Raw genomic sequence first — 18,710 nt, forward strand, 5'->3', positions numbered from 1 at the left:
CTATGCCGACGACTTCAACATCATAGGTCGGTCACCTTAAGTAGTAACTGCAGCCTTTGAAAGAATCGAAAGAGACTCAGTAGAAATGGGGAAATGGATGGTATCAACTTTCAAAACGCCTTGTACATCCGATCAGATAAAGAAAATGGAGTAAGTTGGAAACCACAACTTTGAGATAGTCAGCAACTTTATCTACCTCGGCATCGCCGTAATCGAAACGAATGACACAGTTTTGAAATAGAGCGAAAAATAATACTGGTTCCGAGGCATGGGTACTTGTGGAAGTAGACGAGGCAGTGCTTGGAGTGTTTAATAGAAATATTCTTTGTAGAATGTTTGGACCAGTTTGCGTAAATGGAGAATATAGGCGTCGTATGAATCACGAGTGGTATGAGCTGTATGATGACGACAGCATAGTTACACGTATCAAAATACAACGGCTGCGTTCGCTAGATCATGTTGTCGGAATGGATGAGGAAGATTCAGCAAAGAAGACTTTTTAAGAAGACACGGTGGTACACGCAAACCGGTAAGACCAAAAGCCCGATGGAAAGATCAAGTGGTGGGAAACACCTCGAAGCTTGTTGTCAGAGATTATAAAATGAGCGTAGAAGATCGAGGCGCTTGGAACGCTATTTTACGTTCGGCTACTGGAATAAATGTTCTGTCATAGCCAATTAAAGTAAAGTAAGTAAGTAAAGAATAGTAAAAAATACAGCTGCAGCCAATCCACTCAGTAATGCAGTAGCTTTTTGTTCACACTCTGTCACCTATAGCAGCGTTGAATGCAGTAGATGCAGCTAATGAAAACATGGGTTGGAAACAAATATGATACGAAATGGATCGATCTGTTTCCAGGCAAATATTGAAGCAATATGTTGGCTTTCTATAGCAATGCTTCTCCTCCAAGATTGGAGGGTCTCTATGGACCCTCCGGAAGACTCCTCAGAAGAAGAGGTCCGCAGACTTTTTACCAGAGCGCGTCGTAAAAAAGCGGAAGTTTATTGGGATGTGTATTACACAGGGCTCAAGGAATACAATAAGATTACCAGAGCGGCAAACCATGCCTCCCGATAGCGTTAATGACGACGCCAAGATGAAAAAGTTTCTCTCAAAAACCCATGTCCAAACTGAAACTTTAGTAGACGACATGGGAAAGAGAGCAGAAACAACGGAGAACATGTTGAGGCTTTTGATGAGAACGCATTTTCCACGTGATACTACGGAACTCACGTAGACACCGGAATCTTGGAGCAACGAGGTTGATCGAAGGTTTATCATAACGGAATTTATGGTCAAGGAAGCCTTGAGGAGCTTCAAACTATTTAAGTCAGCCGGACCTGATGGAATATTTCCTGCGTTACTACAAAGGGAGGTCGACTATCTTGCGCCTCATCTGGCCAATGTTTTCACAGCATGCCTAGGACTTGCATATACTCCGAAAGCCCGACAAGAGGCAAGGGTAGTGTTTATTCCCAAGCCCGGCAAGGCAAGTTATGCTACACCATGGGCCTACAGGCCTATAACTCGTACGTCCTTTTTACTTGAAAACATGGAATGCATTGTGAAGACCATGAAAAAGAGTAAGACATCCAGCGAACTGCTTAGGTACAAACAGCATGACTATGTCAAGGGAAGGTCGGTGGAGGCACGAGGTTGTGCATAAGATAGAAGAATTCTTCGATGCCAAGACGTACACATTGGTTGTTTGCATTGTCATCGAGGTGGCGTTTAATAATGTGCGGGCATTGATCCAATCCTTAGACCAGTACCAGGTGCACCGGGTCCTTAGAGACTGGATAAACCATATGCTAAGGAACAGGTGGATAAATTGCGTGTCCCATGACGTAAATATAAGGGAGAAAGTGGCACAGGGCACGCTACAGGGGGGTGACCACCATAAATAACCTATTACGGATGCTGACTGAGGAAGAATTTGAACTCGTCTGCTATGCAGACGATTTTATAACACTTCTTAGGGGTAAGAATCCGAACCAGCTATGCAGAAGGGCTGAAACGGTCTTGCATATGGCATATGATTGGGCTAGACCCAGGGGTCTTAGTGTTAACCCAGAGAAGACAGAAATATGCCTGTTCACGAGGAAGACGAAGGTGGGCCAATTTGACGCACCACGTTTCCTCAATAAAACGATTTCGATATCTGACAAAGTCAAATACTTCGGAAATATATTGTATAGGAATCTGACTTGGAAGTGTCACATTCAGGAGCGTACTGAGAAAGCTCACAGACGTTGGGCACTATGTAGATGGGCCATAGGCTCAAAATGGGACCTGAATCCGAGAATACTTACATGCGCCGCAGTAGTTTGGTGGACTGCTATGGAGAAAAAGTGCAACATGGAGACTATTCTAGATATCCGACCCATTGACATACAGATTAAGTGTGAGGCAGACACTGCGGCTATGAGACTTAAGGCGATGGGAGAATGGATTGTGGATGAGAGCAACTCAAACCATAGCGGTATAATCGAGGCGAAGATAGGAAACCCGGAAGGAATGGAAGAGGCTTCCGATCGGATACCTGAGATGACACTTGAGGTCGAGTGCGAGGCCTTGAGGCCAGCGGCACAGTCTTGGACTGACGGAACCTAGCATTGCCGTCTGGTAGATCATGTTACACGGATAGATCAAAGCTAGGAGACAGAGTGGGCCTGGGGGTCTACATTTAGAACCCAGGGACTGAGATCTGTTTTAGACTGTGTGACCATAATACATTCCTGCAGGCGGAGATCCGGGCTATCACGGAATGCGTGAGATAGTGTGGTACTAACGCGGGAGTCGTCGAGTGTGTGAGCAGGACGGTAAGGTAACGAACAGCCTTGGAGTGTAAGAAGGAGATTAACGCCTACTCTGCAGATGGCACAATCCGCATCATTTGGGTGCCGGGCTATAACGGAGTTAGGGGGAATGAAAGGGCAGACAATTTGTCAGTGAAGAGGACTGTCGTCAATATACTTGGTTAACCAGAAGCCTTTCGGGTCGACGCAGTCCGAGTTAAGGGTGTGGGTGACGAACGCATTTTACACTGTGGAACAGCGAAACGGTCGGTGGGGCATATGGGGAAAATGACGTTGGCTCATTTCATTGGTTATTGGCCGGCTTTCGCGGCTAAAGGGCACCGACACTTAGGTAGGGACACAATACTAGACATGAACTAACTTAAGAGAGTGTTATGGAAAGCAATTAAGGATTTTGTAAGTAGTTCGGTATTACCAACTTAAAATGTTCTTTTTCCAGTTTACATTTTATTATTTAGAGCGCACAACAAGCCCATTACTGGCTAAGGTGTATGTCCATATTGGCATGGGGCGAATTAATATCTCCACCCTCTTTTCAACCTAACCAAACCTAAAAATATGCTTTGTTCCAACTAAAATGAATGCAGAATTATTAAATACTTCATAAACAAAAACCTAACTGAATTTGCTGATGAATTGTGTGAACTTTCCCATAAAACAATGATGTCTCAATGTTGAACTGTTGATAAAGTCATATTTTAGATCAAGAAAGGTTCTTTTACAATAGCGGCCCGCCATGGATTCTGATTTGAATTACGTTGAAGATTTCTGGGGCATACTATCTGCAAAGGTATTTGCTAAATACCACCCATACAGGACGCTTAAGAACTTGAAACAAGCGATAATAACGGAATAGTACAAAATTGATATGGTTCTATGCCACGGATACTACACAATGTCCTTAAACACAAGGACAAACCATTATCGTATTAAATATTCAATTTAAAACAAAGATAAATAATAATGTATTATGAAAAATAAAAAAAAATTAACATGCACATATAAATAATTTCTATGAAACAACAGGTAGTACGAAAGGTGTCAGACTTGTGTTAGTGTTGACCTCTGGCTTTCTTTTTGCACTGCAAAAATCTCCGATCATTTTCATTTCGTCTCAAAAGAGAAACAAACGAAAAATTTTGAAATAATATTTTCCTATCAAAAAAATTTCATATGCTTTGAAATTTTATGTGATGATACTAAATTGGTAGAGAACCAAAATCAAAAATTAAAATAAAAGCGTGCAAAGTTCGGCCGGGCCGAATCTTATATACCCTCCACCATGGATAATAATAATAATTGCGACCTCTAGAGGCTCAAGAAGTCAAGATCCCAGATTGGTTTATATGGCAGCTATATCAGGTTATGAACAGCTTTAAACCTTATTTGACACAGTTGTTGAAAGTAAGAATAAAATAAGTCATGCTAAACTTCAGCCAAATCGGATAGGAATTGCGCCCTTTAGAAGCTCAAGAAGTCAAGTCCCCAGATCTGTTTATATGACAGTTATATCAGGTTATGAACCGATTTGAACCATACTAGGCACAGTTGTTGGATATCATAGCAAAAATTCATTACAATCGGATAAGAATTGCGCCCTCTAGAGGCTCAAGAAGTCAAGACCCCAGATCTGTTTATATGATCGGTTTATATGGCAGCTATATCAAAACGTGGACCGATATGGCCCATTTACAATACCAACCGACCTACACTAATAGGAAGTATTTGTGCAAAATTTCAAGCGGCTAGCTTTACTCTTTCGGAAGTTAGCGTGCTTTCGACAGAAAGACGGACGGACGGACAGACGGACATGGCTAGATCGCCATAAAATGTCGCGACGATCAAGAATATATATACTTTATGGGGTCTCAGACGAATATTTCGAGTAGTTACAAACAGAATGACGATATTAGTATACCCCATATCTTATGGTGGAGGGTATAAAAAAATAATTTTCATGTTTAACCGCTGTTTTGCACAATGCACATATAATCATTTGTCGGGTACATGTCGTGCCTGCTCTTTGTTATGGACAGATTAAAAAATATGTTAAATGTCGGTAGTGAATATGTTGACTATATGTAAAAATAAAACATGAACAATCTAAACAAATAAAGTTTCGAGTAAAACAATTTTATTTAAATAATACTGTTAACAATTAGCAAACCTTTCATTAGAATGTGTTGCAAAACAAGGAGTAACATGGTACTTGTTCCAGTATTAGAAGCAGTCAGCAGCTGCTCCGTAACCTAAACCTACACCACCTCCATAAGAAGGAATAACATTGCTGCCATAACCGTATCCGTAAGAGCCTGCGCCATAGGAGCCTCCATATCCAGAAACAACAGGTGTTGAGACGGCAGTTATGACTGGAGTAGCAACAGTGGCAATGGGGGTTACACCGTAGCCACCACCGTAGCCACCACCGTAGCTACCGCCATAGCCACCGCCATAACCTCCACCATAGCCACCGCCATAGCCGCCACCGCTGGGAACCACAGTGACTTTGATAACTTTCACGTTACTGCCATATCCGCCGCCATAACCTCCTCCATAACCGCCACCGTATCCTCCTCCATAGCCGCTACCGTATCCTCCTCCATACCCGCCACCATATCCTCCACCATAACCACTGCCATATCCTCCGCCATAGCCACCATTATAGCCATTCCCATAACCCAGTGAGCCTCCAGCCAATAAACCCAGCTTGTCAAATGTGGCTTGAGTGGGAGCCAGCAGGGCAATCAATGCAATCACACACACGTAGGCTTTCATTGTAATTGTTTCAAAAGTTCGGCGATTTTGTTAAAACTTCAGATTAATATTTTTGAAAGCGCCTAAGAATACTTCCGAAATTATTTTGTAAGAATGCTTTCCTAATGGATTGATGGTATCGACTAACGACAGTGATGGCTTAGAAGTTGGATTTTATAGTGCAAAATTCCCCATGCCATAACAAAGTGTGGCCATTGTTTCATCTTTGTTTTAAATTTTGTCAAGTCTCAAGTTTACTAAGATTCGCTGGTTTTTTTTTAATTATACAAATATTCGAAAAGTGCAAGCAATTGTTCAGGCAGTTTGTGGTTAGGCTTCTACGAAATATGAAACCATAAAAGTTCGCACCTTTGGCGGTTGCTTCAGTGGGAATAATTCCAAGAACATGTTTTAGTTTTAGAACCATAAATTCATAATAGCAAATTATGGGGTTTGTCGTCACAGCTATGGTCAATTTATTGACCTAAACGTTTGGCGACCAAATTTTGCAAATAAAAACTATGTAAATATGCGCTACGCCAAAAATTAGAAGTCATATTTTAAAACACATTATATCCTAGTAAGTTGAATTTGAAAAGCTGAAGAGCTAAAAACTTAAATTGAGCTCGTCCATCCTAAAGCTCTATGCGGCGGAAGATTCAGAAAACGTATAGTAAGGAAACATTAGAATTACTCTTGAATACACATTTCACGTGAAACACTCCATCGTTTACACAAAGATTTTCTTACAGCGAATGTAACAACTAAGCCTCGCAACCCTCACAACGAACGTGGCTACAACAACAACATCACTGAGATGTTTGCTAAAACAGCAGTTTTTATCTCCTGAATATGGGAAAGCACGCATTACTGCTGTTTTAGCAAACATAGCGCTGCTGTATTAGCCAACATTTCTTAAAGCTATTTCAACTAACAAAATCTGGTGTTTTGAGTACAAAAGTATGCTGAAACAAGTAAGAGCGTGCTAAGTTCGGCCGGGCCGAATCTTATATACCCTCCACCATGGATCGCATCTGTCGAGTTATTTTCTCGGCATCTATTCTTAGGCAAAAAAGGGCATAAGAAAAGATTTGGTCTGCTATTAGAGCGATATCCAGATATGGTTCGGTTTGGACCACAATTAAATTATAAGTTGGAGACATATGTGAAATGTCAGCCAATTCGAATAAGAATTGCGCCCTTTGGGGGTTCAAGAAGTAAAATAGAGAGATCGATTTATATGGAAGTTGTATCGGGCTATAAACCGATTCAGACCATAATAAACACGTATGTTGATGATCATGAGAGGATCCGTCGTACATAATTTCCGGCAAATCGGATAAGAATTGCGCCCTCTAGAGGCTCAAGAAGTCAAGTACCAAGATCGGTTTATATGATATCTATATCAGGTTATGAACCGATTTGAACCATACTTGGCACAGTTGTTGGATATCATAACGAAACACGTTGTGCAAAATGTCATTCCAATCGGATAAGAATTGCGCACTCTAGAGACTCAAGAAGTCTAGACCCAAGATCGATTTATATGACAGCTATATCAGGTAATGATTTGAACCATACTTGCCACAGTTGTTGGATATCATAACGAAACACGTTGTGCCAAATATCATTCAAATCGGTTAAGAATTACGTTCTCAAGAGGCTCAAGAAGTCAAGACCCAAGATCGGTTTATATGGCAGCTATATCAGGTTATGGGCCGATTCGAACCATACTTGGCACAGTTGTTGGATATCATAAAATACTTCGTGCTAAAATTCATTTAAATCGGATGAGAATTGCACCCTCTAGGGGCTCAAGAAGTCAAGACCCAAGATCGGTTTATATGTCAGTTATATCAAAACATGGACCGATATGGCCCATTTAAAATACCAACAGACCTAAACTTATAAGAAATATTTGTGCAAAATTTCAAGTGAAATATTCGTCTGAGGAGTAACTTCGGAAGTTAGCGTGCTTTCGACAGGCAGACGGACGGACGGACATACGGACGGATATGGCTAGATCGACATAAAATGTCGCGACGATCTAGAACATATATAATTTATGGGGTCTCAGACAAATATTTCGAGTAGTTACAAACAGAATGACGAAATTAGTATACCCCCCATTCTATGGTGGATGGTATAAAAACAAGTAAAAAGGCATTAAGTTCGAACGGGCTCAACTTTGGATAACCACCACCCCGGGTATATATATAAATCCCATTTCGTCACAATCCGGTGAAAACTGGATAACTTAAGCACCCAAATTCGGCACGGACATTGAGTGGTCTAATATATATGTCACTATTCAATTTTGTGGAACAAAATATTGGTCTTTTTGACAGATATAGCCAATATAAACCGATCTGAACCATAAAGTCGGATATCGTGAGGCTCAGCAAAACTCTCTGTTTCAAATTTCATCGAAATCGGGTAATAAATAAAGCTTTTATGGGCTTCAGTCCCCTTATTGGCAGATCGGTCTTTATGGCAGCTATATCTAAATATATTCCAATGTGAACCATATTTAGGTTGGATTTTGGGAGGTCTTAACCTACTCACTTTTTCAAATTTCAGGGAAATTGGGTAATAAATGAAGCTTTTATTGGCTACGGACCTCTTATCGGCAGATCGGTCTATATGGCAGCTATATCTAAATATAGTCCGATCTGAACCATATTTTGTTCAGATATCGGGAGTCTTAAATAACCAACTGTTGCAAATTTCAACGAAATCGGGTGATAAATAAAGCTTTTAAGGCCTTCAGACCCTTTATCGGGTGACCGATCTCCCTATATGGTAGCTATATCTAAATATAGTACGATCTGAACCAAATTTAGGCCAGTTGTCGGAAAGTCTTAATCGGATAAAAAATAAAGCATTTATGGGCATTAGACCCTTTTTCAGAAAATCGGTCTATATAGCAGCTATATCCAAATATTGTCCGATTTTGCCCGTTCAAGAACTTAACCAGCGTGCATCAAAAAGACGTATCTGTGTCGAATTTCGGCTCAATATCTCACTTTTTGAAAGCTCTATTATGATTACAATAGTCGGGCGGACAGACACACGGACATCGTTAAATCGTCTTAGAAATTTACGACGATCCGAAATATATACACTTTGTAGGGTTGGAAATTGATATTTCGATGTGTTGCAAACGGAATGACAAAATGAAAATACCCCCTATCCTACGGTGGTTGGTATCTTATATATAAAAATCAATTTGTGTTTGTTTGTTTATTTGTATGTTTGTTTGTTCCTTATAGATTCAGAAACGGCTGAACCGATTTTCTTGAAATTTTCACAGATGGTGCATAATGATCCCGTGGTGAAAATAGGGTACTACATTTTTTGATATCTGAAGGGGGTTCGGACCCTCCCCCTTACCCTAATTTTCAGAAACGCCAGATCTCGGAGACGGGTGGTACAATTTGTGAGAAATTTTGTGTGCTCTCATATAGTGCCCTAAAAATAAAAATTTGGTATCCATATTTCGGATGGATACCTAGGGGCTGCCCCACCCTAAAACCTACCAAACATATATTTAGACCAATCACGACAATATGGGACTCAAATGAAAGGTGTTTAGGATAAGAAAACGTGTCTGATATCCAATTGTCGGACCAATTGCTAAGGGGACCACCCCAAGCCACAAAACATCCCTAAATAGGACATATTTACCGACCATGACAATATGGGACTCAAATTAAAGGTGTTTGCGAGTAGAATACGAATCTGATATCCAAATGTGGGACCACGTTTCTGGGGGTCTACCCCTTCCCCAAAACACCCCCCAAACAAGACTTATTTACTGACCATGGCAATATGGGGCTTAAATAAAAGGTATTTGAATGTTGAATTCCAATCTGATATCCAAATATGGGACCAAGTGTTTGGGGGCCGTCTCACACTAAAAACATCCCCCAAAGGGGACAAAATTACGACCATTGCAATATGGGGTTCAAATGAAAGGTATTTGGGAGTAAAGCACGAATTTGATATCAATATTCCGGAAAAGTGTCTGTGGGCCACCCCACCCCCACAACACTAACCAAATAGTAAGTATTTTCTGACTATTGCAATATGAGGCCCAAATAAAAGGGTTTTTAAAGTGGAACACAAATCCGATATATATTTTCAATGCCAACTCACTGAGTGGCCGCCTATCCCACAAAACACCACCCAAGCCGTTCATGTTTGCCGAATATGGAAATATGGGACTCAAATTAAATGTATGTGGGAGTAGACCACGTATCTGATATCAACATTAGGTGCCAACTGTCTAGCGGACGTCCCACCACCATAACAACCCCCCAATAGGACGTATTTGCTCACCAAGACAACTTGGGTCTTAAAGAAAGTGGAACTAAGTATTCATAGTTTTTAGGCCCAATACCCCAAACCGGACATATTTGCAGACTTTTGCAATAAGGAGTTTAAATGAGATTAGGAAACGATTTTGATACCCAATTTTGAGGGCAATGGCAATATAAAAAATTATAATATATGTAGATATATGAGAATAGAGCACATTGCTGATATACTTTTCGGGCTTAGTGTTTGGGAGACCACCCCAATCCCCCAAACACCCCTAAATCTGGCACATTTACCGACTATGTCAATGTGGAGCTTAAATCAAAGGTATTGGGGGGTAGAGCAAGAATTGATACCCATTTTCGGGACCAATTTTCTGGGGTCTACCCCTTTCCCAAAATACACCACAAACAGCAATTTTATAGTGACCATCGCAATATGGGGCTCAAATTAAGGTATTTGGGAGTAGAATACGAATTTGATATCCATGTATTTAGCGCATCACCCCTTCCCCAAAACACCCCACGAAGGGTAAAAATTTTTCGACCATGTCAATATGTGGCTCAAATGAAAGGTATTTGAAATTAGAAAACGAATTTGATAACCTATTTTGGGGCCATGTGTTCAGGGGACTTCTCATCGTGTAAACTCCCCTAAGCCAATGGCAATATGGGGTTTAAATAATTGGTATTTGAAAGAAGAGCACGATGCTGATATTTGTTCAGGGCCAAGTGTTTGGGAGACCACCTCACCCCCGAAAACACCCCTAAATCAGAGAAAACATGAGAATATCGGGCTGAAATAAAGTATTTTCAGAATGGAGTACACCTTACATCTAAACTTAAATTCGTAGACCAATAAAGATCCTATGGGATTCAGATAAAAGCACTTATATTGGTAAACTAGGAGTCAAGCGATATACTATTTTCGTAGCATGGTATTTCACAAAAAGCTCTTCAATTGTAGAAAAAAAATATATATATGTATTGTTCCATATAAAGTAAAAGAAGGCGCAGCGGAGCGGGCCCGGGTCAGCTAATGTATTATAAGTAGCAATCTAGTGATTTTTAATAAAGGGGATAAACCGACCTTTATTACCAGGAACAGGCAGGAGGTATTACATTTTACCTTTGTATCCAAAGATATAGAGAAAAATTATGCGACTAGGATGTGTTGGATGACCACAGCTCCTCTGATCATTGTTATGGTAGTTTCAGCCTTGGAGAAAATACTGCGGACGTGGTCCCTCGGCTAAACAGAAGAAAGGCGGATTGGGATAAATTTCGGCACAAATTCTGCACGTCTATCCCTTCTAGACCAGAAAAGGTCGTGGAAACTACGGATGATATAGACATAGTGGTCAAGCGGATCACGAAGGCCCTGATTGACTCGTTTGTGTCAGCAGTCCTAGTGCGAAGCCAAGGGGCAACAGCGATCGCCATGGTAGACTCCAGAGCTAGTTGGTCTAAGGAAGGACTGAAGAAAACTCTTCAACAGAGCAAAAGCAACTAGAGCATCACTCGATTGGGACATCTATTAGGCTGAGCAAAGAAAATATAAGGGCGAGCTTAGAAAAGCTCAGATATATATATATATATATATATATATATATATATATATATATATATATATATATATATATATATATATATATATATGTATATATATATATATATATATATATATATATATATATATATATATATATATATATGTATATATATATATATATATATATATATATATATATATATATATATATATATATATATATATATATATATATATATATATATATATATATATATATATATATATATGCGAGGCCTCTAGACTAAGGAAGACTCTTTCCTCAAGACCTATTGCGGTGGGGTATATTCTGAAGTCAGAGAATGTATGGACAATGTCTTGTGAGAAAACACTACAACTACTCGTTGATACACATATTTCGGGAAATTTTCCAACGGACAACATGGCGCCAGAAGAGTTTGTCACTGGTATCCATTCGACGGAGGCTATTAGGGAAATTGTGTCTGATGTATCACCGGTTGAATTACAAACTGTGTCTGATAGACTGGTTCCCTGCCTAAGGGAGATATACTCTGCTTGTATCAGAATGTCATATTTACCTGTGGGATGGAGGGACATGAAGGTCATTTTCATTCCGAAAGCAGGAAAACCCTACCACACGAAGGCAAAAGATTTTCGTCTTATTAGTCTGTCATCCTTTATGCTGAAGACTCTTGAGAGGTTGATAGGAATATATCTTAGGGCAAAAATCCCTGGAGATCGCCTGTCGCGGCAGCAGCATGCATATAGTTAAAGGTAAAGCTACATTGAGGGTTCTCTCACCACGGGATCATTATGCACCATCTGTGAACATTTTAAGAAAATCGGTACACAAACAAATATACAAACGAACACGAATTGATTTTTATATATAAGACTAGCCGGACAGGGCCCGCTCCGCTGCGCCTTCTTTCACTCTCTTATTTTATCTGAGCCCTATACGGTCACGTCACGTAAGTCCTGTTTGGGGGTGCTGGTACGGTCTCTCAGATATTTCGCGCCAATTTGGATGTTATATTGGTGCTCTTCTCCGAAATACCTTTCAAGGGAGACGTATATTGCTATGGTCGGTAAATATGTGCGGTATGGGGGTGTTTTTGAGAGTGAGGCGTATCCCCATATATCAGATTCGTGCTCTGGTCTCAAATACCTTTTATTTCATTTGGCTGGTGGCTTTGGAGGTGGAGGTGGGGTGTCCCCCATATATCGCACCCATCTCCGAGATTTGGATTTTTTGGAAATAGGGTAAGGGGAGGGTCCGCCCATTAAAGTTTGGATGTTAGATCTACTTTATTCTCTTGGATTTGGTAGTGGATTGTAGTAGGCAAACTCTTTGCCCCAAAAGTGGATATCAGATTCATACCCCGCTCCCAAAAATCACATTGGAGCTATATATTGTTATAGTCGGTATATATGTGTGGTTTAGGGGAGTTTATGAGGTGAGGAGACCCTAAAACACTTGGCCACGAAACAGATTTGAGCCCCTTTTTGCCATAATCTACAAATATGTCCAGTTTGAGGGATATGCATAGTGGGGCGGCCACCCACTACTTACAAATAAATAACAAATTTTGCCCATGACCATTCCACTATGGAAACGGGGCAAACTTCTCACTTTCAATGAGTGCAGTCGGATTCAAGTTTAAGCTCAATGATAAGGGGCCTCCTTTTTATAGCCGAGTCCGAACGCCGTGAGACACCTCTTTGGAGAGAAGTTTTACATGGCATATTATCTCACAAATGTTGCCAGCACTAGCCCGTACTTAGCCCTGAGAAAATATCAGTATCGTGTTCTACTCTCAAATTTCTTTAATTTGAGCCCCAATTTCCATTGGTTTAGGGGGAGTTTATGGGTGGGCACGACCAAACATTTGGCCTCAAACTTGGATATTAAATTCGTTTTCTACTATCAAATACCTATCATTGAAAAATTCATACAACCAATGAAACTTGAAGAAAAAAATGCATGGGATGGAGGAAAATGTTTTGTGTTTTTCATGAGTTTTTATACCCTCCACCATAGGAAGGGGGTATACTAATTTCGTCATTCTGTTTGTAATATGCGTCTGAGACCCGATAAGGTATAAATATTCTTGATCCTCATGTAATTTTAAGTCGATCTAGCCATGTCCGTCCGTCCGTTCAAATCGGTCTATGTTTTGATATAGCTGTCATATAAACCGATCTTGGGTCTTGACTTCTTGAGCTTCTAGAGCGCGCAATTCTCATCCGATTTGGCTGACATTTTACATAAGATGTTTTGTTATAACTTCCAATAAATGGCGCAAATCGGTGCATAGCCTGATATAGCTGCCAGATAAACCGATCTGGGATCTTGTCTTTTTTAGCCTCTAGAGGGCGCAATTCTCAGCCGATTTGGCAGACTTTTTGTACAACGGCTTCTCTCATGACCTTTAACATACGTGTCTAATATAGTCTGAATCGATCAATAGCTTGATACAGCTCCCATATAAACCAAACTCCCGAAGCCCCTACAATGCGCAATTCTTATCCGAATGAACTGAAATATTACACAATGACTTCTACAATGTTCAGCATTCATTTTTGGTCCGAATCGGACTATAACTTGATATAGCTCAAATAGCATAACAGTTCTAATTCAATATTCTTTGTTTGCTTAAGAAGAGATACCGCGCATAGAACACGACAAATGCGATCCATCGTGGAGGGTATATAAGATTTAGCCCGGCCGAACTTACCACGCTAGGTTTTTCATATTTCAGCCGCTATAGCTTAACGATTCGTTGGCCGATTTAAAATAAATTCCTTATCTATCTAGGAAACCCACCACCATGAACTCTGCTAAAAATTGATACAAACTAAATTTAGTTGAAGGGCATAATTTATTTATTCTAAATACCAAACTAACCAGCAAAATTAAAGCTTCTACGAACCGAACAAGGATGATCGATAGACCGGTTTATATGTGAGCTATATCAAGTTATAAACGGATTTGCATCGTATTTGGTGCAGTGGTTGGAAGTCGTAACAGAACACCGCATGCAAAATTTCAGCCAAATCGCACAAAAATTGCTGCTTGTAAGGACTCAAGAGATCAAATCGGGAGATCGGTTTATATGGGAGCTATATCAGGTTGTAGACCGATTCAGAATGTACTTGGCACAGTGGTTGGAAGTCATAACAAAACACTACATGCTCAATTTCAGCTAAATCGGGCAAAAATTGCGGCTTGTAAGGGCTCAAGAAGTCAAATCGGGAGATCAGTTTATGTGAAAGCTATATCAGGTTGTAGACCGATATGAACCGTACTAGGCACAGTTGTTGAAAGCCATAACAGAAGACTATTTCAGCCAAATCGGACAAAAAATGGGGCTTCCAGGGGCTCAAGAAATTAAATCTGGAGATCGGTTTTTATGGGGGCTATATCTAAATCTGAACCGATATGGCCCATTTGCAATTCCCAAGAGGCTATCTTAACGCGTTCGACCGCTATCGAGATTTCGACAGAAGGACGGACGCACTGGTAGCCTTTTGTAAAAGGGCAAGTCTTTAGCACGCAGTAAATAAAACGGCCAGATGGGGCGCCAGTTATTTTGCCTTCTCTGCAGTAATGCCGGAAACATTTAATCAAGCCCGGGTGACCTAAATGGTGAAAAGCTGCGCAAGGCTTCTTTTATCATCAAGTCCAGAATTATTAGCTTTTGATCAAACTCATTGTTCCTAAATTCCAGTGTGTATTTGCGTATCCAAAGGAAAATAAGTCTTAATCTTAAGCTTCAACATCTTCTACGTTGTCTCCGTTCTTCTTCCCACGTCGTCTACTAACGTCATTGGTAGTTGAGACGAACTTTCTCAGCCTGGTGGTGTCATCTGCTTATAAGATCTACGGACCTCTTTCCTAAGGTTGATATCCTTTACCGAAGCGGAGCAACATACTCTCATTTTCAGAGCAATCAATGAAGGAAGATAAAAATTAAATAGTGAAATCTATAAAGCACAGCTTAAGTCTTTAGGGCTTTCACATAAATATGGCGTATGAAGTTGCTGTTATTATATTTAACAATAAATTCATCAATCAGTGTATAATAAAAAAAAATAACTCATTGAAACGTCTTTATGCCTCCCTTGATCCTAATTTGTAAGATGTCAATTATAAAAAAGCAAAAAAAGACAATGAAATTGATATGAAATATGTATGTTTTTATGATTGATCCCATGTACAATGTATGTGCCTTAAGTCTTTTGTTTGCCACTAACGCCCAATTACTCACAAAATATCGAAATTAATTGTCAATTTGCTTGTAAAACCTTATCATAAAAGTTTTGAGACGCATGCAGACAGGTGTATAAATTATAGTAAAAAACAAAATTAAACAACACGGTTATAAAAAAATGCAGATATTTATTCGTGCGCTCAGTCCCGCCATCATAAACATACATCTTTTTACGGAGCAACAAATGACTACGCACACATATCGAAATCACTAAAACCCCAAATGCTCAACTTGTTTGAGATTTAGCCTAAAATACCAAAAAGACGACTATACCCATTAGCATGATACCAGAAAAGTGTTAATTTTTGTGGCAGTCAAAATGGTTAATTGTTTTCGTCAACTAGTGAGGAGAGTATCAACTTTAGGGTGGCGTAGCATAAATTGCAGCCTTTAAATTTACTATGTATAGAAAAAAAACGAAGTTTCTTTCTGGAGCAACGATCTGGAGAAGAGGAAAAACGATGAAATAAGTCCTTCACTACAACAGATCATATGCACATTAGGGTGATGACTTTTTTACAACCTCATGTCCCTGTATCATATTTCGATGAGTTTTTACGTTAGATTGGATAAGATCTTACATATAGGGTGACTCGTAAAAAACCTCGCGCACAAAATGATTTAAAATACTTTATAAAAATTTAATTTCAAAGTGGTTTTCGCGTGACCTTTTTTAATATTTCAATAGAATAACTGTTATATTAGTGTTTAATAGACAAATGTTCATTCATTCATCGAATAACTGTTATATTGGGTTGCCCAAAAAGTAATTGCGGATTTTTTAAAAGAAAGTAAATGCATTTTTAATAAAACTTAGAATGAACTTTAATCAAAAATACCTTTTTTACACTTTTTTTCTAAAGCAAGCTAAAAGTAACAGCTAATTACTGATAGAAGAAAGAATGCAATTACAGAGTCACAAGCTGTGAAAAAATTTGTTAACGCCGACTATATGAAAAATCCGCAATTACTTTTTGGGCAACCCAATATTTGTGTTTAATAGACAAAGGGAAATAATTTTTGACAAAAAAATCTCAAAAGTCAAGGTCCAAAATTGATTTGCCAGGTAGAAATGTAGTGTAGGTAAAGCATCTTAGTTGAATATTTATTGTACATTTTTTGATGAGTTCTTTAAGGTTTAGAGAAAATGTTAAACGTTTGGCGATTCAATATGAAACCCTTACGTACAAAAGAATTTCACAAAAATATCATATCAAAGCGGTTTGTGTCCGACCTTTTTCAATATTTAAATGGAATCAGTGTTATTTTAGTCATTAAGAGGCAAAGTTCATTCATTCGTGAAACAGGAAACAATTTTTGAGAAAAAAAGCTCAAAAAGTCATCACCCTAATGTACATATGCAAAGGGACTGTTGTAATCACTCTAGAGCATTCAAAAATGAAAATATTGAACTGAAATTTGGCAAAAATTCGACTTTTTGCTGCATGCAGGTTTTTGAACGGGTCAAATCGGACCATATTTGGATATAGCTGCTATATAGACTGATCTGCCGATAAAGGGTCTGAAGCCCATAAAAGCTTTATTTAATACCCGATTTCGTTGAAATTTGAAGCATTGAGTTGTTTTAAGCCTCCCGACATCCGACCCGAATATGATTTAGAACGGATTATATTTATATATAGCCGTCATACAGGCCAATCGGGCGGTTAAGAGTCCAAGGCCCATAAGAACTGAATTTATTAACCGATTTTGCTGACATTTTAAACAGTGAGTTACTCTGAGCCTTCTAACCCCCGACCTAAATATGGTCCAGATCGGACCATATTTGGATATTGGTGCCATATAGACCGATCTGCCGATAAAAGGTCTGAAGCCTATTAAAGCTGCATTGGTTACCCGATTTAGTGAAATTTGAAACAGTTAGTTGATTCAAGCCTCCCGACATTCCACCCAAATATGGTTTAAATCGGACTATATTTAGATATAGCTGCAATATAGACCGATCTGCCGATTAAGGCCCATTTAAGCTTTATTTTTTATCCGATTTCGCTGAAATTTGAAACAGCGTGTTGTTTTAAGCCTCCCGACATCCGACCCAAACTTGGTTCAGATCGGATTAAATTTAGATATAGCTGTCCGCTGGTTAAAGGTCTAAGGCCCACAAGAGGTTTACGTATTACCCGATTTCGCTGAAATTTTAAACAGTACGTTGTTTTAAGCCTCCCGACATCCGACCCAAATATGAATCAGATCAGACTATTTAGATATAGCTGTCATATAGACTGATTTTCCAAAACGGAATTATTGCCAGATTTTACTGAAACTGTTATTTGTATATGAGTTCTCGGGACCTGAATAAAATATGATCGAGACCAGCTCCTAGATATAACTATGGATATAGTACTGGAGTTATAATAAAATAAGATGATTATAACATCCTTGGTGTTGGGTATCCAAAGTTCGGCATGGAACTTAACACATTTTTACTTGTTTTTTTTTCGACTCATTAAGGGGTGAAATGTTCCAGGGATAACGGGAACCGAAACAATCTCAGTTAGGTACTTAAGCCAATAATCATTTCCTAATAATAGAAATACTTGTTTGGTGATAAAACCAGAACCCAATGGTCAAAATCGTTTTGTATTTTATATATGCAGTATTGTTCTGCTGCCATACGGGTAACTCCACTGTCAATACCAAATGGTATAAAAATCAGCGCCTTTGGTGTTAACTTTTATCTAGGTTAACGAATTGAATTATTTCCTTTTTTTTGAGGCAACCACCCTAATATACACCTCCATTTATAATGTACATGATACAAAATTAAGTGGTGGGTGTTTCAATTTCAGTCAGTCTGCATCCATTCAAAAGTATTCACGTGTTAAAATTCACCACAAATTTGTGATTTTTGGTTACATTTCATATTATCAACATACATTTTCAAGGTCACTGTTAGAAGTAAAAAAATAAAAAAGTGCAGTTTCTATTTCAATTCATTTCGTGACACTGTAAACTATCTCAATACATGTTC

The 18,710-nt window shown here is 39.1% G+C and overlaps 1 protein-coding gene across 1 annotated transcript; it reads right to left on the minus strand.

The window, feature by feature from the left end:
- Positions 1-4,931: 4,931 nt before the first annotated feature.
- Positions 4,932-5,703, minus strand: LOC106092637 (keratin-associated protein 21-1-like). Its single transcript, XM_013259549.2, has one exon. It carries the CDS (start codon positions 5,592-5,594, stop codon positions 5,040-5,042), a length of 555 nt encoding a protein of 184 aa, XP_013115003.2. The 5' UTR covers positions 5,595-5,703; the 3' UTR covers positions 4,932-5,039.
- Positions 5,704-18,710: the final 13,007 nt, after the last annotated feature.

The sequence above is a fragment of the Stomoxys calcitrans genome, chromosome 4 (genome assembly GCF_963082655.1).
Source record: "Stomoxys calcitrans chromosome 4, idStoCalc2.1, whole genome shotgun sequence".
Lineage (NCBI taxonomy): Eukaryota > Metazoa > Arthropoda > Insecta > Diptera > Muscidae > Stomoxys > Stomoxys calcitrans.

Bases quoted from the DNA above. Each gene is read 5' to 3' on its own strand.
- LOC106092637 (XM_013259549.2), bottom strand. From the start codon at position 5,594: ATGAAAGCCTACGTGTGTGTGATTGCATTGATTGCCCTGCTGGCTCCC.